At 44.3% G+C, this 21813-nt stretch overlaps 1 protein-coding gene and 1 long non-coding RNA gene across 6 annotated transcripts in view; both read left to right on the forward strand.

The window, feature by feature from the left end:
* Window positions 1-21813, forward strand: part of ZNF236 (zinc finger protein 236) — a 155078-nt gene that overhangs the window by 129213 nt on the left and 4052 nt on the right. For all 5 annotated transcript variants that reach the window (XM_032293893.1, XM_032293895.1, XM_032293897.1 and 2 more), the window contains 3 exons: window positions 9520-9717; window positions 14896-15025; window positions 15849-16025. In XM_032293893.1, the coding sequence (XP_032149784.1) occupies window positions 9520-9717; window positions 14896-15025; window positions 15849-16025 (505 nt within the window). The remainder of the gene's footprint in view (window positions 1-9519; window positions 9718-14895; window positions 15026-15848; window positions 16026-21813) is intronic.
* LOC116561861 lies at window positions 3174-8234 on the forward strand. The gene is made up of 2 exons (XR_004273637.1): window positions 3174-7465; window positions 7514-8234. It is a non-coding gene; the product is annotated as an uncharacterized LOC116561861 (long non-coding RNA).

Consider the following 21813-nt stretch of genomic DNA (forward strand, 5'->3'; position numbering starts at 1 on the left):
AAAACTCTTCTTAAAGATTTCAGGGTCAGAATTAAAGCACAGATGATGAATAATCTCTGAATATAGGAAGCATTAAACATTTTTAGCAAATGAGTTTTCAAAATAATGACTTACTGGTTTTTCAGTGGGACAAGGGCTTTTTCACGACGAGGTGAGATGTAACCAGCACTGGGGATGTCCTGCAATTTGGCCTGAGGAACCAGAGCTCCTCTCACTGAATTTCAGTTTGTGTAACTTTAACACATTTGTGTCTGGGGTCCCCAAGACCGCCCTCAGGTTTGATGATACACTCCAAGGTCTCACTGGATTCAGAGAAATCTGATATACTCTTGGTTGTGGTTTATACTTGTGGTTACAGTGGAAGGGTGCAAATTAGAACCAGCAGAAGGAAAAGGCACATTGCGGGGGAGTCCAGAGAACCCAGGTATAAGCTTCTTGATGTCTTCTCCCAGTGGGGTTGCATGGACACTGCTGATTCTCCCAGGAACGTTGTGTGACAGCACCTGTAAAGTGTCGCCAACTTGGGAAGCTCAGCTAAGCTCTGGTATCCAGAATTGTATTGGGTCAGTCATGTGGGCATGACTGGGCTTACCTGTGCAGTCTCCAGGTCCCTGCCTCTCCAGGTCAAACTGATGCAGTGGCCCAGGTCCCCAAACAAACAAAAATAGGCTTTCACCATAAGTCACATCATCAGCACAAAATGTTTGGCGTTGCCCAGGGTCCTGGGGTTGAAAATGCTCTCTTATCTGTAAATAACAGGATGCTTATTGGGGATGTCTCGGGAGCTGATAGAGGGCACTATGGAGTGTGCAGGGTTTAAGCACCTCAGGCCTGGTGAGGTAACTGTTGACTGCACACATTCATCTAGACAGAAAAAGCACTGGCATCTTGGTCATCTTTTTAAGCTCCCTTTCTCATGATGCTTTGTAGTGAAAGCTTATTAGTCTGGTATGTTTCAGAGAGTTCCTAATTCAGTTCCAAGGCACACCTTACCTAATTCCTATATTTTATGTGACTAGTAAATGAAACTGCTTTGCTATTTTTTAACATTATGATTTTAGCATTTGGTTTCATATAGCTAGAATAATGTTTGTAGAGTAATCCTATGTTAAGATTAATTTGAAATGTCCCCATTCAAGTGATATATTCCATTTTAACTTCTATTTGAGTAGTAGATGGTAATGAGATAAATCAAATATTAAAACTTGGTCTAGCTTGTATTTTTTTTTTTTCAGTATTTGACAGGTTAATTAAATATAAAAATGAAGTAGATAACTAATCTGTATGAGTGAATACAGGCCTACCTCAGAGATATCCTGGGGTCAGTTCTAGACCTCTTGCTTTGTTGTGATCATTGCAATAAAACAATTATTACATGTTTTGGGGAGGGGCAAAATATTTAGTAAGCAATAGTCTAAATATAGAAGAGTCTAAAAACTCTTCCCTTAAAAGTTTCCAGGGTGAAAATTAAAGCACAGATGATGAATAATCTCTGATTTTAAGAAGCATTAAACATTTTGGCAAATGAGTTTTCAAAATAATAACTTACTGGCTTTTCAGTAGGACAAGGGCTTTTTCACAAAGAAATGAGATTTAACCAGCAATGGGGATGTCCTGAAATTTGACCTGAGTAACTAACGCTTGCAATAAAGCAATTATCACAACAAAGCAAGTCATACTAATTTGCTGGTTTCCCAGGGCATATAAACATTATGTTTATACTATACTGTAATAACAGTGTTCAGCAGCATTGTGTGTTTTTTTTTTTTTTTTTTTTTTTTTTTGAGACAGAGTCTCACTCTGTCGCCCAGGGTGGAGTGCAGTGGTGCAATCTCAGCTCACTTTAACTCCTGTTTCAACCTTCCAGGTAGCTGGGATTACACGTGTGCACCACCACACCTGGCTAATTTTTGTATTCTTAGTAGAGATGGGGTTTTGCCATGTTGGCCAGACTTGTCTGGAACTCCTGATCTCAAGTGATCCGCCCACCTCAGCCTTCCAAAGTGCTGGGATTATAGGCGTGAGCTACCATGCCCAGCCAGCATTATTATTTTTTTTTTTAATGTACATACCTTGATTTAAAAATACCTTATTGCTTAACTCCAGATGGATTAAAGACTTAAGCATAAGACCTAACACCATAAAAACCCTAGAAGAAAATCCAGGCAAAACCATTCAGGACATAGGTGTAGGCAAGGACTTCATGACCAAAACACCAAAAGCATTGGCAACAAAAGCCAAAATAGACAAATGGGACCTAATCAAACTCCACAGCTTCTGCACAGCAAAAGAAACAGTCATTAGAGTGAATCGGCAACCAACAGAATGGGAAAAAAATTTTTTGCAATCTACCCATCTGACAAAGGGCTAATATCCAGAATCTACAAAGAACTAAAACAGATTTACAAGAAAAAAAACAAACACGCCTATTCAAAAGTGGGCGAAGGATATGAACAGACACTTTACAAAAGAAGACACGTATGAGGCCAACAAACATATGAAAAAGTGCTCATCATCACTGGTCATTAGAGAAATGCAAATCAAAACTACATTGAGATACCATCTCACGCCAGTTAGAATGGCGATCATTAAAAAACCTGGAGACAACAGATGCTGGAGAGGATGTGGAGAAATAGGAACACGTTTACACTGTTGGTGGGAGTGTAAATTAGTTCAACCATTGTGGAAGACAGTGTGGCGATTCCTCAAGGACCTAGAAATAGAAATTTCATTTGACCCAGCAATCCCATTACTGGGTATATATCCAAAGGATTATCAATTGTTCTATTATAAGGACACATGCACACGAATGTTCATTGCAGCCCTGTTTACAATAGCAAAGACTTGAAACCAACCCAATGCCCATCAATGATAGACTAGACAGGGAAAATGTGGCACATATACACCATGGAATACTATGCAGCCATCAAAAACGATGAGTTCGTATCCTTTGTAGGGACATGGATGAAGCTGGCAACCGTCATTCTCAGCAAACTGACACAAGAACAGAAAATCAAACACTGCATGTTCTCACTCATAGGTGGGTGTTGAACAATGAGAACAGATGGACACAGGGAGGGGAGCACTACACACTGGGTTCTGTTGGGGGGAAATAGGGGAAGGACAGTGGGGTTGGGGAGTTGGGGAGGGATAACATGGGGAGAAATGCCAGATATAGGTGATGAGGAGGAAGGCAGCAAACCACACTGCCATGTGTGTACCTATGCAACAATCTTGCATGTTCTTCACATGTACCCCAAAACCTAAAATGCAATTAAAAAGTGAACTAAAAAAATACCTTATTGTTAAAAATGCTGACGATCACCTGAGCCTTCAGGGAGTGCAATCATTTTGCTGGTGGAGGCTCTCGCCTTGATGTTGATGGCTGCTGACTGATGAAGGTGTTGGTTGCTGAAGGTTGGGGTGTCTATAGCAATTTCTTAAAATAAGACAACAATGAAGTTTACTGCATCTATTCTTCCTTTCATAAAAGATTTCCGTTTCATGAAAGGAAAACTTTGGAAGCGAGACATGAAAGCAACATCCATCTCTGTATACCTCCATCACAGCTCTTGGGTGAGCAGGTGCATTGTCAATGAGCAGGAATATTTTGAAAGGAATCATTTTTTTCTGACCAGTAGGTCTCAGCAGTGGGCTTAAAATATTCAGTAACCATGGTGTAAACAGACATGCTGTCATTCTGGCTTTATTGTTTCATTTGTAGAGCACAGAAAGAATGGATTTAGCATCATTCTTCAGGGCTCTTGGATTTTGGAATGATAAATGAGCACTGGCTTCAACTTAAAGTCACCAGCTGCATTAGCCCCTCACAGGAGAGTCAGCCTGTACTTTGAAGACAGACACTGACTTTTCTATAGCTATGCAAGGCCTAGGTGGCATCTTCTTCCACTATAAGGCTGTTCTGCCTGCACTGAAAATCTGTTGTTCAGTGAAGTGACCTTCATTGAAGATGCTGGCATGTTCTGGGGAACTTGCTGCAGCTTCTCCATCGGCACTTGCTGCTCCACCTTGCACTGTTATGTTATAGAGGCGGCTTCTGTCCTTAGTTCTCCTGGACCAACCTCTGTTGGTTTCCAGCTTTCCTTCTGCAGCCTCCTCAGCTCTCAGACTTCATAATGTGGAAGAGAGAGTCTTGCTCTGGATTAGGCTTTGACTTAAGCGAAGGTTATGGCTGTTTTGATCTGTCCAGGCCATTAAAACTTTCGGCTTATCAGCAATAAGGCAGTTTCACTTTCTTATCATTCGTGGGCTCACTGGATAACACTTGATTTCCTTCAAGAACGTTTCCTTCATTTCACAGCTTGGCTAATAGTTTGACACAAGAGGCTGCACTTTCAGCCTACCTCAGCTCTCTCCATGCCTTCCTCATTAAGCTTAATCATTTCCAGCTTTTGAAGTGAGGGTTGTGTGACTCTTCCTTCACTTGAACACTTAAGAGGCCATCGGAGGTTTATTAATTGGCCTAACTCCAGTATTGTTGTGTCTCAGAGAACAGGGAGGCCCAAGGAGAGGTGGGATGGCCAGGCGATAAAGCAGCCAGACACAAACAACGTTTGTAGATTGTTTCCCATTTTATGTAGGCGGGGTTTGTGGTGCCCCAAACAATTACGGAAGTAACATCGAGGATCGCCGATCACAGGTTACTGTAACAGATAGCACTATAATGAAAACGTTTGAAATGTTGCGAGAATTACCAAAATGTGACACAGAGACAGGAAGTGAGCATGTGCCATTGGAAAAATAGCACCGAGAGACTTGCTCGAAGCAGCACTGCCACAGACTTTCAGTTTGTAAAAATGAAATGGTATCTATGAAGGGCAAAAAGAAGCAAAGTTCAATGAAAACAAGACATGTCTGGAATTATCGAGAGAAATTCTGTTAGATGTTTTCTGAAAATTTCCCTTGTTAGGTGGTAGCACTGTTTGCCAACATTAATTGGTGTTAATCACTGTCTAATTTCATCTTAATGCTCTCTTGACACAGATGGAATGCACATGGGCGCTTCCAGGCTCTGACCTGGGCACTGACCAGAGACTTCAGACCCATGCCTGGGTCTGCCTGTGGCCTGTGCATCTGGGAGGAAGCTGGGACCCGTTTGAGCACACTGGGCTTATCTGAACCCACTGTAGAGTGGCTAGGAGTGCTGGCTGTAGCCTCTGGTGATGTGTGTACATCCCTGCTCCCATGCTTTCTGGCCAAGAGATCTCAGGCAATCCTAGGTCTGTGTGATGGCCTGTTTTGAAGACAGACATAGTAGTTCACACCTGTAATCCCAGCACTTTAGGAGGCTGAGGCAGGAGGACTGTTTGAGCCCAGGAGTTCGAGACTGCAGTGAGTTGTGCTCGCCACTGCGCTCCAGCGTGGGTGACAGAGCGAATTCGTGCTTCAAAAAAAAAACCCTCAAACAGAGGTGTAGTTAGGACTGCCTCATGGTGGTCAGAGTTTGGGCAAATAACGTTCCCTGGCACTGAGCACAGGCCCCGGCCCAAAGCAAGTGCTCAGGTGAGGACACTACCGGTGGTGGAGCGGCTACAGCCCGGGGCTCACCCCACTCTCTAGTGAAGTCCCTAGAGCAACTATCGTTGCTTTTCTTTTTAAAAATCTTTTTCTTCATGGTTCATCTGAAGAGAAATCCATCCTGATCTGACAAGATGTGTGCTTACAATGTAAAATCGTCTTTATCCTAAGAGAGCCATTGACAGTCTGCCCCCTTACTCAGCCTGTCTTTACAAAAAGGAATGAGCTAATTTCTACCTGACCCTTCCCGTAAGGATTAAGAGACCTGACCTAACTTGGTTAGCAACTTCAAGCTATTACATCAGCGGGGAGCTGCTGCAGCAAACTGCCTTTCCTCCTCCACTCACTGCTTAAGGGGCATGGCCTTCTTTTGAAGCTGGTTTTGCTGGAGAAAAGAGACGACACTGGCTGGCCAGCTGTCTGAGGCCAGGCTCCCACTGGGCATGTGGTCTTATGTAGCCAAGCCTTCCCCACAGCCTTGAGGTGTCTAAGTGTCAGGGCCATTTTACTCATAAGGAATCTATGATTTAAGGGTAGCTTTGAATAACTTATCCTGCCAGCAGAGAGAGCTGGCGTTTGAACCCAGATCTGTCTTACCCCACTCTTCATGTCTTAATAGAAGAATATCGTTTTGAGCATTTACACCTGGATTTCTTGTTACTTGAGCTCAGCTGGTCTCAGCTGGGCTATTTGGTAAGGGGCAGGTTTTTAGAGGGAGGTTTGGGGTCAGAAGGCTGATCATGTGCCCAGGTGTGTGTTGTGGATAGTATTTCTCTGAAAGCTGCCTTGTTTGAATTCAGCAAACATTAAAGTTCCTGCCAGTGCTGGCCGCTGCACACAAAGAATATTGGATCAGCACTGGGTCTCTCTGGGCTCATTAGGAGGTGGATGTAAGGCTGCTTTCCTCCCTCTTCTGCTTTCCAAAAGCCACACTCCTCATGCTTGGGAGGTTCATACACGCTGCTATCCTCCTGCCCCCACATGGAATAACTGTTGTGGGAAGCAGATGAGATGATTTCTAGATGTGGCCGAGTTTATGTTTCAGGCTGAAAAGTCATCTCACACTCATTCTCTCACTGATTTCCCCTTCTCTTTTGGAGAAGTATGATTTTAGCAATATTCTATTAATATAATTGAGTCTCTTTCCAGATTTTCATATATATGTAATTATGAAATTCAGCAGAACATTGAATATTTCACAGTAGTAGCAATGATTCGGAAGCTTTGCTGTGGTTATGCTGAAAAATATTTTGCAGAAATAGCTTTTGAAGTCTTGTGTGTTTGTCTTTTCTTGAATGATCTGGACCAGTTAATGAATTCTCACATCTCATGAGTAAAATTTTTGGGTCAGAAACAATTTTCTGTGTGTGTTCATCACCATGACTACTGGGGGATACTTGGCAATACTGATGGAGGACATGAGGCAGCTCCATAACTACAAGTTTTTGCTTGAGTTGATGTTCTTCAGCATGTATTTATCTGCAGTTACAGAACTAGCCTTCAGTGTCATTTATTCCTGTGCTTATCAGACTTTTTTGACACACATAGAATGTATTTATATGCAGTGACCTGAAACACACGTGTTTCTGTCATTTTTGTTTACACTTACAGATATGTGTAGATACACACCTGACAGATGTCATATTATAGAATAACACCTACAGATATTCACGTGTAGATGCACACACCTGACACAGGTGTCATATTATAGAATAACACCTACAGATACTCATGTGGAGACACACACACCTGACACAGGTGTCATATTATAGAATAACACCTGCAGACACGCATAGACACACACTCCTGACACAGGTGTCATATTATAGAATAACACAGATATTCATGTGTAGACACACATCTGACACAGGTGTCATATTATAGAATAACACCTACAGACACGCATAGACACACACACCTGACACAGGTGTCATAGAATAACACAGATACTCGTGTAGACACACATCTGACACAGGTGTCATATTATAGAATAACACCTACAGACACGCATAGACACACACCTGACACAGGTGTCATATTATAGAATAACACCTACAGACACGCATAGAAACACACACCTGACACAGGTGTCATATTATAGAATAACACCTGCAGATACTCATGTGGAGACACACACCTGACACAGGTGTCATATTATAGAATAACACCTACAGATACTCATGTGGAGACACACACCTGACACAGGTGTCATATTATAGAATAACACCTACAGACACTCATGTGTAGACACACACCTGACACAGGTGTCATATTATAGAATAACACCTACAGACACGCATAGAAACACACACCTGACACAGGTGTCATATTATAGAATAACACCTGCAGATACTCATGTGGAGACACACACCTGACACAGGTGTCATATTATAGAATAACACCTACAGATACTCATGTGGAGACACACACCTGACACAGGTGTCATATTATAGAATAACACCTACAGACACTCATGTGTAGACACACACCTGACACAGGTGTCATATTATAGAATAACACCTACAGACACGCATAGACACACACACCTGACACAGGTGTCATATTATATAATAACACCTACAGATACTCACATGTAGACACCTGACACAGGTGTCATATTATAGAATAACACCTGCAGATACTCATGTGTAGACACACACCTGACACAGGTGTCATATTATAGAATAACACCTACAGATACTCATGTGTAGACACGCACCTGACACAGATGTCATTCTATGGAATAACTCCTGTCCCAGGCATCTCACATGGCAGTCATGTCTTTTCTGATCCTTCTCTTTTGTTTCCTTTTTTCCAATTTCATTCTTTTTTTTATTACAGCACCAATTAATAATACAGCACCCTGTAGAAATATTTTGTTGTTGTTTAAGTATTTTTCTTTAATTTTTATTTATTTCTTATATTATATTCCCAAATTAATGAAAAAGTATTTGATAAACTGGGAATAATAAAAATGTTAACCAATCTCGTTAATTTTCATTATGATTGTTTTGTTAAGCTGTCTCATAGAAATTTGCATCTGCAAAATTGAAATCTGTTGTTTACAAAAGCTGAGTCAGCCAGGTGCGGTGGTTCATACCTTTAATCCCAGCACTTGGGAGACTGAGGCAGGAGGATCCCTTGAGTCCAGGAGTTTTAAGACCAACCTGAGCAACATAGGGATACCCTGTCTGTACAAAAAAAATTAGAAAATTAGCTGGGCATGATGGTGAGGTGGTGAGTACCTATGATCCGAGGTATTTGGGAGGGCTGAGGTGGGAGGATTGCTTGATCCTAGGAGTTTCAGGCTGTTGGGAGCTGCGATTGTGCCATTGTACTTCAGCCTGGGAAAAAGAGCAAGACGCCATCTCAAAAAAAGAAAAAAAAAAAAAAATCGAAAAGAAAAAAGGCTGCTTAATAAATTCCTCCTACTGTTTTCATTATTTTTTCAAGTGGTGGTGGCATCCCATTAAAGTGATTTGAAAACCTAACTGGTTGTGATCCACAGTTTGGAAAAAATGATTTAATTCTATTAAAGGTTAAAAACACTTTTTGTTATTAAGAATTGCTTATCTAAAGCTACTACCAGCAGCAAGCATCTAGTGAATGCCTGCACTGTGCAGCCCTTGGCAGGTAGGTGTTTCTCTCAGGAGGACCAAGCACGGACTGTTTCAGTACTTAGCCTGGAGTAGCCCGGACCGTCCTGTTGGAGCTGGGATTTGCACCTGGTCAGTGCGGCACCAGAGCTCATTCATTACCTGCTGTTGCATGGTCTCAGTCTTGCAGGACAGTGTGTATTCTGGTCTCATATTGCATGGAAGGTGCCTCTGGCTAAATTACCCTGATACTAGGACATGCAATGTGGGCTCAATGTGTCCGTGCTAGGAATGTCCTTGTTATCACCTTGGCGTGTGTCAGTTCACAGACTGCACAAGTCCAGTCGAGTACATGGAAAGTCACAGAATTTCTGGCCCTTTCCAGGTAGCTGGCGTCTCTGGAAACCTGGCCCCGGGCAGCCAGCCGGAGAAGGAGGGCCGGGCCCACCAGTGCCTGGAATGTGACCGCGCCTTCTCATCGGCGGCGGTGCTGATGCACCACAGCAAGGAGGTGCACGGCCGGGAGCGCATCCACGGCTGCCCCGTGTGCAGGAAGGCCTTCAAGCGCGCCACGCACCTCAAGGTAGGCCCACCGTGCCACAGCGCAGCTGTGTATCCCCAGGCTGCTAGAGATGCAGAGTCTTAAGATTTAACACCAGCCGGGAGTCTAGCTATGGCAAGACAAGATCTGAAAAGCTTCTCTGTATGTGTGTTTTTGAGGAAAAGGTCAAGAGATGTAGGTGTATTGTTGGGTTGTAAGAGGTCCGCTGGCTGTGCAGATGAATAGATCACGTGTTCGCCTGCAAGTCATGGTCAGTTTCCAATACAAATTGAAAGAGCATTGAAACACCCTGTCTCCCTTGTCAGAGTGGCAAAAATGTAAAAATCTGTCAGCACCTGTTGTCGAGGCTGTGGGGAAACAGAGGCTGGCTCACGTAATTGCTGGGGAGACTGTCACTTGGTAGGACTTTATGTAGCGGCATTGGGCAGCCCTAACAAATGCACGTGTGCTCACCCTGGGGACCAACCATGAAGATGCCCCTTCAGCCTCCCAAAGTTTGGCTGCCCACGCTGTCCACTCAGCAGAGCTATCACACAGTGGGGACTGGAGCACCCACGAGTTGGAGGCAGAGAATACATTTGGGGACATCCCCCTGGAGGGTGTTGTGCTGTAGTGGAGGGGAGGCAGAATCCCAGCAGGCGATTTGGAGGTCCCCCAGGGCCGTGTGACCGGGTGCTCTGACATCCAGCCCAGGGCGCTGTCTTCGTGTGAAGGGAATGGGGTGCGGAAGGGTGGAACACTGAGGAGTGTGCAGCACGGGTGCCTGGCCAGCACCACTCCAGCCCAGTGGCCAGGGCCCCCATCAGCACCCACACATCAAGCTGACATCTGTCCTTGGCAGTGTGGGATGAAAATGGCACTTTTCCCAAAAGCTGCATAACATCCATAACATGAGAAAAACAGACAAATTCCAAGTGAGGCATGGCCTGCAAAATTCCTGACCAACTGTGCCCGGGCTGCACAGAGGGTGGAGCTATGCCACACTGGCTGAGAAGGAAAGCTGCGCTGGGAAGATGGTGGCCTGGACCCTTGGGGCTCCTGTTTATGTTGGGGGCGGGATTGCCTTTGGCCTTAGTGTGTTTGTTGTCTTTTAATGAGTATAGGACTGGAAGAAGGAAGAATCCTACTCAAAGGAGAAATTCCTGTCCCAGGAACTGGAATCCTTGTATCCCTGTGACCAGACTGGCTTTTTTGGAGTGTGGATTAGAGCACACAGCATTGGATGTATCGCAGACCAGTGGTGTCAGTGGTGACAGCCCTGTCTGTGGCTCCTCTCCCAGGGTCCCTCCAGGGGGTGGTGAGCCCTGAGACCCTCACTCCTCCCTCTCTGTGCCTGAAGGAAGCCTGTCACTTGGCTGCTTGGGTTCTTCTTTCTTTTTTTACTTTTACTTTCGGTTCAGGGGTACAGGGGCAGGTTTGTTGTATAGGTGACTCAGGTCACAGGGTTTTGTTGTACAGATTGTTTCATCACCCTGGATGAAGTTTAGTAGCCAATACTTATTTCCTTGCTCCTCTCCCGCCTTCCTCAAGGAGCCCCCTGCATGTGTGCATTGCTCCTCTCTGTGGGCCCACATGTTCTCATCATTTAGCACCCACTTATCAGTGAGAACATGTGGTATTTGGTTTTCTGTTCCAAGATGGATTGAAGACTTAAATGTAAAACCCGCAACTATAAAAACCCTGGAAGACAACCTAGACAGTACCATTCTGGACATAGGAACAGGCAAAGACTTGATGACGAAGATGCAAGAAGCACTTGCAACACAAGCAAAAGTGGACAAATTGGATCCAATTAAACTGAAGAGCTTCTGCACAGCAAAATCAACTAGCAACGGGATTCTCCCTTTTCACACCTTCTGGTGAGCTGATGGCCATTGGGCTCTGCTGAGTCCCCACCAACTTCAGGGCACAACACCGCCCCTTCTTAGAAATTCACACCTCGCTATAGCAGAGCCAGACCGACAGGTGTTAGAATAAGAATGTATTAACTCCAGCTGATGGCAAACTTACTTTATGATGAAGTTCGTTCTTGAGGGACACTTGTCATTGTCTTGAAGAACACGTTCCAGGGAGAACTAGGTTACGGTCAGATGTTCAGCATTATTCTGTTTCAGATGACACAGCATGCCTGTGTGCTGTTCCGTTTCTCGCAGTTCAGTTGAAAAACCTGCCCAATCTCATTTCTAAGATCCTTCTCTAGGTTCCTATCTTCTCTCTTTCTTAAGAGAAACTTTCTTAAGACCTAATAAAATGTGACCCACCAGACCACTTAAACATCCGAAGGCATTTCTGAAGTTGTGCTGTTTGTCAATTTGAATGTAGTTTGGGCATTTCTGAAACTCCTTCCTCACTCACAGAGAGGTCGTTAGTTCCCATGGATTACTTATAAAGAGAGCTGATCTTACCCACTTGAAGTGAACTTTTCTCATTCTGCACTCTCCAGCACCCTGGTCTTCACATCGCAGGCAGGCAGGGCACCGTTCTGTCTTCTGGCTAGACTATTGCGTCTGAGTTTTGTCTAGACAGAATCACGGCTTATGCATCGTTTTGCATAAATGGGCAAAAAGATGAATGAAACCGTAGCTGCAAACCCTGTAGACTTTCAGAGAAGGCTATGAGTAGGATCACCCTGATTGGGAAAGGAAAGTGAATCGGATTGGAAGAAAACAGGTAGGCTTATGTTTAAAAGTTAGAGTCCATTTCTTCAGGGGTCCATGGTGGGGGCCCGCCCAGCAGGTCACTGTGAAAAAGTGGTTAAAATGAGCACGTCATGACTGCCCAGTTAAGAAATGAAAGGTGGCCATTCCTCTGGTCTCTACACAGCTCTGCCCAGCTAGTCCAGTGTCACTGGCCCTATGGGAAACTCTTCAGTGCCACTACCTGGCTGGAAGCAGTGGGTCCACACGCCTCTGTCTGGTGAGGCTCTTGAGACGGGATCACTGCCTCCTCTCTGCAGCCCATATGCTGCTCTCAGGCCCTCAGATCCAGCCCTTGGTCCCTGTCTCCCACCCTCCTGGAAACTCCCGTTCTTCTTTCTTACGCAAATCACCCAAATAGAGGATGGTGCCTCCTGCTCATGCCTCTCAGAGCCTTCTTGGTTCCTCCGTGGCACCTACAGAAAGGCTCAGTGATGACCATGTGAGGAGATGGTGAAGGAGGTGGCCTCATCTGTCCAAGAAGAGCTCAAATCAGGAGCGGCATGGCTGGCCCTGGCCACAGAGCTGGGACAAGCCAGGCAATGTTCGAATCCCCTTCTGTGGTCAAAGGAGGGGATGGGCATGCTTCATGTAATGATAAAATGGTAAAAATTCAAAATCGAGGCAGTGTACAGGGCTGCAGAGTAAGAAAGAAAAGCGGCCACCACGCACAGGCTCCCTCTACTCTGCCCTTGTTCTCTGCTCCCTTTGGGCTGCACCCCGAGGGTGTCATCCACCAGAGCTTCTGGCTCTGCCACCAGGATGGAGAAGAGCAGTCTAAGCCCTCTCCCCTCTTTGCTCTGTTTATTCATTCATTCAATAAATACTTCAGAACTGCCTGAACCTCATGCTGAGGACATTGCCTGAGCAGACAGGATGTCCCTGGCTGTGAGCCACCTTCAGGGACATTTGCCAGCAACTCCAGATGCTTCTTTCCTCCAACTGGAGTACCCCTACTTCATCCAGCTGCCCTATGCTGCAGGGTAAGGCTTAACTGCTCCCTTCGAGTAGTGCAGCTCGTCGGTATTTTTTTTAGAGCCACCAGCATAGAGTGACAGCTGCCTGTACTCTTTTACCACCACAGGAAGTCTCTCTCTCTGGTGGACAGAGACACAGAAGCCACGGTTGTAAAAGCTTTCCCTGTCAGCCCACCAGACAGTCTGTCCCCCATGGATTCTCTCTGTCCTCCTTTCAGCTGAGCAGTCAGTGAGTACCTGCTGTATGCAAAGACAATGGTCCCAGAAACAGGCGGCTCTATCCTCAGGAGGCTTAGCACTCAGTGTGGCTGCAGTTACATCCGACACAGATCAGGTGGAAACCCCAGGCGGAGTGGGGGAGGAATGCACTCTAGCTGTTGATGGTGATTGGTGTCGTCCGGAGCGGTGTAGTCAATGGTCGGGCCTCACCTGCAGTCCTGGCTCTGCCAGGTCCTGTGGTGCTGGGGAGGCTCCCCCACCCACCTCCCAAGTTTGCGTTTCCTACCCTGCAGCTTTCATTCCCCCACCTCCCAGGCTGTGCTGGGCCTTGAGCAGTGCGACGTACACAGCTGGAACAGAGGTGGTCATCGCAAACACAGGAATCGTGTACCTTCCCTGATTTCTGCCCTAAAGGGTAGAGGTTAGCTCTAAAGACTGGGATTCTATCAGGATAGCTATTTCGCTTGTGAAATTTTGGGAAATAACCACATTACACATCCTCAGGTGACTGCAAGGACGACAGCTATCAGATCTTTCAGAAATTTGTGATCATGTGAATGCAGTATCTCTGTTGCCAATCACATAACATGAGAAGGGAACAGTTTCCTCTTGGTTTAGAAGCCTCTGGAGCCACCGTGAGGCAGTCGTCATATCACAAAAGAACATACAAGGAATCATGGGCATTCCGTGAGGACTTGTGGGTTAGAGTCACAACATGTCCCGGCTATGAGCCACCATGAGGCAGTCGTCATATCACCGGAAGAACATACAAGGAATCACGGGCATTCCGTGAGGACTTGTGGGTTAGAGTCACTGAATGCGTCCCAGCTGGGCGCCGCAGGGCCTCACAGAGCTGGCCTTGGGCAGCAACCTATGTGTGGCCTCAGGCCACGACACATGGGTGGACTCGTATGTGAAATGGGGACAGGATCCCCCGAAGCCAATGGAGAGAGCTCACCTGGACTCCTGCACTAGGCTCATGGCTTGATGTCCTTGGTCTTGGTTAATCTTGGTGACAGCTGATGAAGGAGATGCTTCTACCCCTATTTGGGACACAGATGTGACTGGGCCACATAGCTAGTAGGTGGTAAAGCTCAGATGGGGACCAGGGTCTCCCTGAGAAGCCCTTAGCCCATCACCCTTTTGTCGCTACCGATGGATTAAAGTCCTTAAGAACACAAATCACAGATTAGCCTTTGACATCCCTGCCACTGACGGGAACTTTGCAGTGATTTGCTCTCTCTTGTTTCCAGTCGTTAAAACTCCATTTTGATCTCGTTTCTTGGTTTCTGTCTGTTGTCTCCCAGGAGCACATGCAGACGCACCAGGCCGGCCCCTCTTTGAGCTCCCAGAAGCCAAGAGTGTTTAAATGCGACACTTGTGAGAAGGCGTTTGCCAAACCAAGCCAGCTGGAGCGCCACAGCCGCATCCACACAGGTAATGGGGAGGGACGTGCTGGTTTCCTTACTCCTTGAAGTAGACATCATGGGTGAGGAAACAGAATTCCACCTGTACAATATTCACAAGTGATGTAATGCTTTGTTTATAAAGCAGGGGCCACATGTTTGTTTCCTCTTATTTTTGACCTATTTGTCATCTTAACTAACTTTTCACCTGGAAGATTTTGCTGCTTACATTACGACCATAGGAAACAAGCATCAGGCAAGGCTCCCGTGCCGTGTCTGGGATGTTGACCACGTCACCTTCCTCCTGCCCTCCTGCTAGAGCAGACAGGCGGCCCCCAGTGCCTGGGTCCCACGTCCTCAAGTCACTGGGGAACTTCATTTTTAGTCTTCCTCTTCTGTCTTAAAACTTTTTTTCTCTACTGGCTTTTCCTACACCACCTAAATCTGCTCAAACCTTTTGTCTTAGAGAAAAAAAACACAGAACAAAGAAACAAGCTCTCCCATCTCTCTGCCTCTCGGCTGGGATATGATAGCTCCACGTCAGCCCTTCTGTCTCCGCCCTGCCCTGACAGCACATCATCCTGGGCTCATTTCTGTTGTGATCATCTGACGACTACCCACTCACCGTGGGCCGGGGCTTCCGCAGGCTCTCTGGTCCCTCCGCCCCATCTGCTGCGGGCCAGGCTCCCTCTGGTCTCCCCATGGCTCCTCCAGCCCTTTGTTCAGACGACAGCCAGGCTGAAAGCCTAAGAGAAAAGAGAAGCCTTCAGGCCCTCTTGTTCACACCGCAGGGCTGAGCCCAGACGTCCCCTGCACTCTTCTTAGAGACATTGACATGTGCCGTTTCTGCACAGGGGAGCGGCCATTCCATTGCACGCTTTGTGAGAAAGCCTTCAACCAGAAGAGCGCGCTGCAGGTGCACATGAAGAAGCACACGGGGGAGCGGCCCTACAAGTGCGCCTACTGCGTCATGGGCTTCACACAGAAGAGCAACATGAAGCTGCACATGAAGCGGGCGCACAGCTATGCTGGTGAGGAGGCCGCGCCTGGGAGTGCATGCTGTTTGGCTACCTGAGATGCACTGTGTGTTGCGGATACATTGTTTCCTTCAGTTCGCACAGTGATTGTGCAGTGCACGTGGCACAGCCTCAGTTGTAAGGACTGGAAGCCTGTGCTTTATTTAATTTTTTTATTTCCATAGGTTGTTGGGGAACAGGTAGTGTTTGGTTACATGAGTAAGTTCTTTAGTGGTGATTGTAAGGTTTTGGTGCACCCATCGTCTAAGCAGTACACACTGCATCCTATTTGTTGTCTTATCCCTCACCCCTTCCCACCCTTTCCCCCTGAGTCCCCAAAGTCCATTGTGTCATTCTGATGCCTTTCTATCCTTGTAGCATAGCTTCCACTTATGAAAACATATGATGTCTGGTTTTCCATTCCTGTTACTTTACTTAGAATAGTGGTCTCCAGTCTCATCCAGGTTGCCGTGAATGCTGTTAATTCATTCCATTTATGACTGAGTAGTCTTTCATCATATATATACACCACAGTTTCTTTACCCAGCCGTTGACTGATGAGCATTTGTGTTGGTTCCCTGTTTTTGCAATCACAAATTGTGCTGCTATAAACATGCATGTGCAAATGTCTTTTTTATACAATGACTTATTTTCCTCTAGATACTTAGTAGTGGGATTGCCGGATCAAATGGTAGTTCCATTTCTAGTTCTTTAAGGAATCTCTGCACTCTTTTCCAGGGTGGCTGTGCCAGTTTACATTACCACCAGCAGTATGGAAGTGTTCCCTGTTCACTGCATCCACACTAGCATGTACTGTTTTTTGATTTTTTGATTATGGCTATTCTTGTAGGAGTAGGATGGCATTGCATTGTAGTTTTGATTTGCATTTTCCTGATCATTAGTGATGTTGAGCATTTTTTCATACGTTTGCTGGCCATTTATATGTCTTCTTGTGAAAATTGTCTATTTGTGTCTTTAGCCCACTTTTTGATGGGATTGTTTTTTTCTTGCTGATTAGTTTGAATTCGTTGTAGATTCTGGATATTGGTCCTTTGTCAGATGTATCGATTGTGAAGATTTTCTTCCCACTCGGTGTGTTGTCTGTTCACTCTGCCAACTGTTTCTTTTGTCATGCAAAAGCTCTTTAGTGTAATGAAGTTTCAGCTATTTTTGTTTTTATTGCATTTGCTTTTGCATTCTTGGTCATGAAATTTTTGCCTAAGCCAATGTTTAGAAGGGTTTTTTCAATGTTATCTTCTAGAATTTTTATAGCCTCAGGTCTTAGACTTAGGTCTTTAATCGATCTTGAGTTGGTTTTTGTATAAGGTGAGAGATGGTATCCAGTTTCATTTTCCTACATGTGGCTAGCCAATTATCTCAGCACCTTTTATTGAAAAGGGTGTCCTTTCCCCATTTTGTGTTTTTGCTTGCCTTGTCAAAGATCAGCTGGCTGTAAGTATTTGGGTTTATTTCTGGGTTCTCTATTCGGTTCCATTGGTCTGTGTGCCTATTTTTATACCAGTACCATGCTGTTTTGGTCACTATGACCTTATAGTATAGTTTGAAATCAGGTAATGTGATGCTTCCGGATTTGTTGTTTTTGTTTAGTCTTCCTTTGGCTATGTGGGGTCTTTTTTTGGTTCCACATGAATTTTAGAATTGTTTTTTCTAATTCTGTGAAGAATGATGATGGCATTTTGATGGGAATTGTGTTGAATTTGTAGATTACTTTTGGCAGTATGGTCATTTTCACGGTATTGATTCTACCCAACCATGAGCGTGGGATGTGTTTCCATTTGTTTGTGTTGTCTGTGATTTCTTTCAGCAGTGTTTTGTAGTTTTCCTTGTGGAGGTCTGTTATGTCCTTGGTTAGGTATTTTCCTAAGTTTTTTGTTTGTTTTTGCAGCTATTGTAAAAGGAGTTGAGTTCTTGATTTGATTCTTAGCTCGGTTGCTGTTGGTGTATAGAAGAGCTACTGATTTGTGGACATTAATTTTGTATTTGGAAACTTTGCTGAATTCTTTTATCAGTTCTAGGAGTCTTCTGGAGGACACTTTTGGGTTTTCTTTTTTCTTTCTTTCTTTCTTTTTTTTTTCTCTTTTTGAGACAGAGTCTTGCTCTGTCGCCAGGCTGGAGTACAATTGCACAATCTCAACACACTGAAACCTCCACCTCCTGAGTTTAAGCTATTCTTGTGCCTCAGCCTCCCGAGTAGCTGGCATTGCAGGCATGTGCCATCACACCCAGCTAATTTTTGTATTTTTAATAGAGATGAGGTTTCACCATGTTGGCCAGGATGGTCCTGATCTCCTTACCTCATGATTCACCCACCTCAGCCTCCCAAAGTGCTGGGATTATAGGTGTGAGCCAACGCACCTGGCCATCTTTTGGGTTTTCTAGGTAAACAGTCATCAGCAGCAAACAGCGACAGTGTGATTTCCTCTTTACCTATTTGGGTGCCTTGATTTCTTTCTCTTGTCTGATTGCTCTGGCTGGGACTTCCAGTACTATGTTGAAGAGGTGTGATGAGAGTGTGCATCCTTGTCTTGTTCGGGTTCTCAGAGGGAATGCTTTCAACTTTTCATCATTCAGTATTATGTTGGCTGTGTGTTTGTCATAGATGGCCTTTATTATTGAGGTATGTCCCTTTTATGTCAAGTTTTAATCATAAAATGATGCTGGATTTTGTGAAATGCTTTTTCTGCATCTGTAGAAATGATCATGTGATTTTTGTTTTTAATTCTGTTTATGTGGTATATCACATTTATTGACTTGCATATGTTAAACCATTCCTGAATCCCTGGTATGAAACCCACTTGATCATGGTGGTTTATCTTTTTGATATATTATTGGATTCAGTTAGCTACTATTTTGTTAAAGATTTTAGCATCTATGTTACTCAGGAATATTGGTCTGTAGTTTTCTTTTTGGTTATGTTCTTTCCTGGTTTTGGTATTTGGGTGATACTGGTTCCATGGAATGATTTAGGAAGGGCTCTCTTTTTCTCTATCTTATAGAATAGTGTCAAAAGGATTGGTCCCAATTCTTCGAACGTCTGGTAGAATTCTGCTGTGACTCCATCTGGTTGTGAACTTTTTTTTGGTTGGTAATTTTTTTAAATTATCATTTCAATCTTCCTGCTTGTTATTGGTCTGTTCAGGGTATCTGATTCTTCCTGATTTAAGCTAGGAGGGTTGTATCTTTCCAGGAACTTATCCATCTCTTCTAGGTTTTCTAGTTTATGTGTGTAAGGGTATTCATAGTAGCCTCGAATGATCTTTTATATATCCGTGGTGTCAGTTATATTATCTCCTGTTTCGTTTCTTAGTGAGGTTGTTTGGATTTTCTTTCTCCTTTTCTTGGCTAATCTTGCTAATGGTCTATCAATTTTACTTATCTTTTCAGAGACCCAGCTTTTTGTTTATTTATCTTTTGTTTTTTGTTTGTTTGTTTTAATTTCATTTAGTTCTGCTCTGAACTATGTTATTTCCTTTCTTCTGCTGGGTTTGGTTTTGGTTTGTTCTTGTTTCTTTAGTTCCCTGAGGTGTGACCTTAAATTGTCTGTCTGTGCTCTTTTAGGCTTTTTGATGTAGATATTTAGGGCTATAAACTTTCCTCCTAGCACTGCCTTTGCTGTATCCCAGAGGTTTTGATAGGTTGTATCAGTACTGTTGTTCAGTTCAAAGAATTTTTAAATTTCTATCTTGATTTCATTTTTCACCCAATGATCATTCAGCAGCAGGTTATAGAATTTTCATGTATTTGTATGGTTTTGAAGATTCCTTTTGGAGTTGATTTCCAGTTTTTTTCCACTGTGGTCTGAGAGAGTCCTTGATATAATTTCAATTTTCTTAAATTTATTGAGGCTCATTTTGTGGCCCATGATATAGTCTATCTTGGAGAAAGTTCCGTACGCCATTGCACAGAATGTATATTCTGCAGTTGTTGGATGGAATGTTCTATATATATCTGTTAAGTTTATTTGTTCCAAGCTATAGTTTAAATCCATTGTTTCTTTGTTGACTTTCTCTCTTGATGACCTGTCTACTGCTGTCAGTGGAGTATTGAAGTCCCCCACCATTATTGTGTTCCTGTCTATCTCATTTCTTAAATGTATTAGTAATTGTTTTATAAATTTGGGAGATCCAGTGTTAGGTGCATGTATGTTTAGGATTGTGGTATTTTCCTGTTGGACAAGGCCTTTTATGATTATATAATGTCTCTCTTTGTCTTTTTTAACTGCTATTGCTGAGTGTGGCTAAGCAATGATATTTTTGCAGTGAATTTCCCAGGTGTTCTTTGTGCTTCTTGTATTTGGATATCTAGGTCTTTAGCAAGGCTGGGGAAGTTTTCCTCGATTATTAACCCAAATATGTTTTCCATACTTTTAGATTTCTCTTCTTCCTCAGGAATGCCGATTATTCTGAGGTTTGGTTGTTTAACATAATCCCAGACTTCTTGGAAGCTTTGTATTTTCTTACCGTTTTTTTCTTTGTTGTTGGATTGGGTTAACTTGAAGACCTTGTCTTCAGGCTCTGAATTTCTTTATTCTACTTGTTCTATTCTATTGCTAGGACTTTCTAGAGCATTTTGTATTTCTATAAGTATGTAGTTTCCTGAAGTTTTCCTTGTTTCTTATTTATGCTATCAATTTCATTGAATATTTCTCTCTTCACTTCTTGTATCATTTTTTTGATTTCCTTAATTTGGGCTACACCTTTCTCTGGTGCCTCCCTGATTAGCTTAACAACTAACTTCCTAAATTCTTTTTCAGGTAAATCAGGGATTTCTTCTTGGTTTGGATCCATTGCTGATAAACTAGTGTGACTTTTGGGGGTGTTAAAGAGCCTTGTTTTGTCATATTACCAGAGTGATTTTCTGGTTCCTTTTCATTTCGGTAGGCTCTGTCAAAGAGAAGGTCTAGGGCTGAGGGCTGTTGTTCGGATTCTTTTGTCCCACAGGTGTTCTCTTGATGTGGAACTGTCCCCTTTTTCCTGTGCTTGTGGCTCCCTGAGAACCCAGCTGTAGTGATTGTTGTCTCTCTTCTGGGTCTAGACACCCAGCAAGTCTACCCAACTCCAGGCTGGTACTGAGGGTTGTCTACACAGAGTCCTGTGATGTGAACCATCCGTGGGTCTCTCAGCTGTGGATATCAGCACCTCTTTTGGTGAAGGTGGCAGGAGAGTGAAGTGGACTCTGTGAGGGTTCTTAGGTTTGGTGGTTTAATGCACTGGCCTCCTGTGGGAGGTGGTGCTTTCCAGAGACCATCAGCTGTGGTAGTGTAGTGAGGAACAGGCAGTGAGCAGGGCTCTGGACCTCCCAAGAGTATATACCCTTTGTCTTCCACTACCAGGGTCGGTAGGGAAGGACCATTGGGTGGGGGCTGGGCTGGGCCTATCTGAGTTCAGACTCTCCTTGGGCTGGTCTTGCTGTGGCTCAGTACTTGGGATGTCTCCTGGGTCCTACAGGAGCAATCTATTTCCTTCAGAGGATCTGTGGGTCCTCTCAGGTTTCTGATTTATTCCTGTGGTTGTTCTGGAGCAAAAATTCACAATGCGAGCCTCCAAATGTTGCTCTGTCCGTCTGAGTCGGAGCTGCAGTCGAGTCCTGCCTCCCACCAACCGTGGTCCCGGAAGGAAGCCTGTGCTTTTGCTACTTTCATACTTAGTGGTTGAAGTTGGCTATGGACTGCACCCTTAACAGACACACACACACACACACACACACACACACACACACACACACACACAATTTGATTAGATTATATTTCTGATTTATTATGGCAAGGACACAGAAATTTATT

This window comes from Sapajus apella, unplaced genomic scaffold (assembly GCF_009761245.1).
Source record: "Sapajus apella isolate SASKATOON/1434 unplaced genomic scaffold, GSC_monkey_1.0 scaffold30, whole genome shotgun sequence".
NCBI lineage: Eukaryota > Metazoa > Chordata > Mammalia > Primates > Cebidae > Sapajus > Sapajus apella.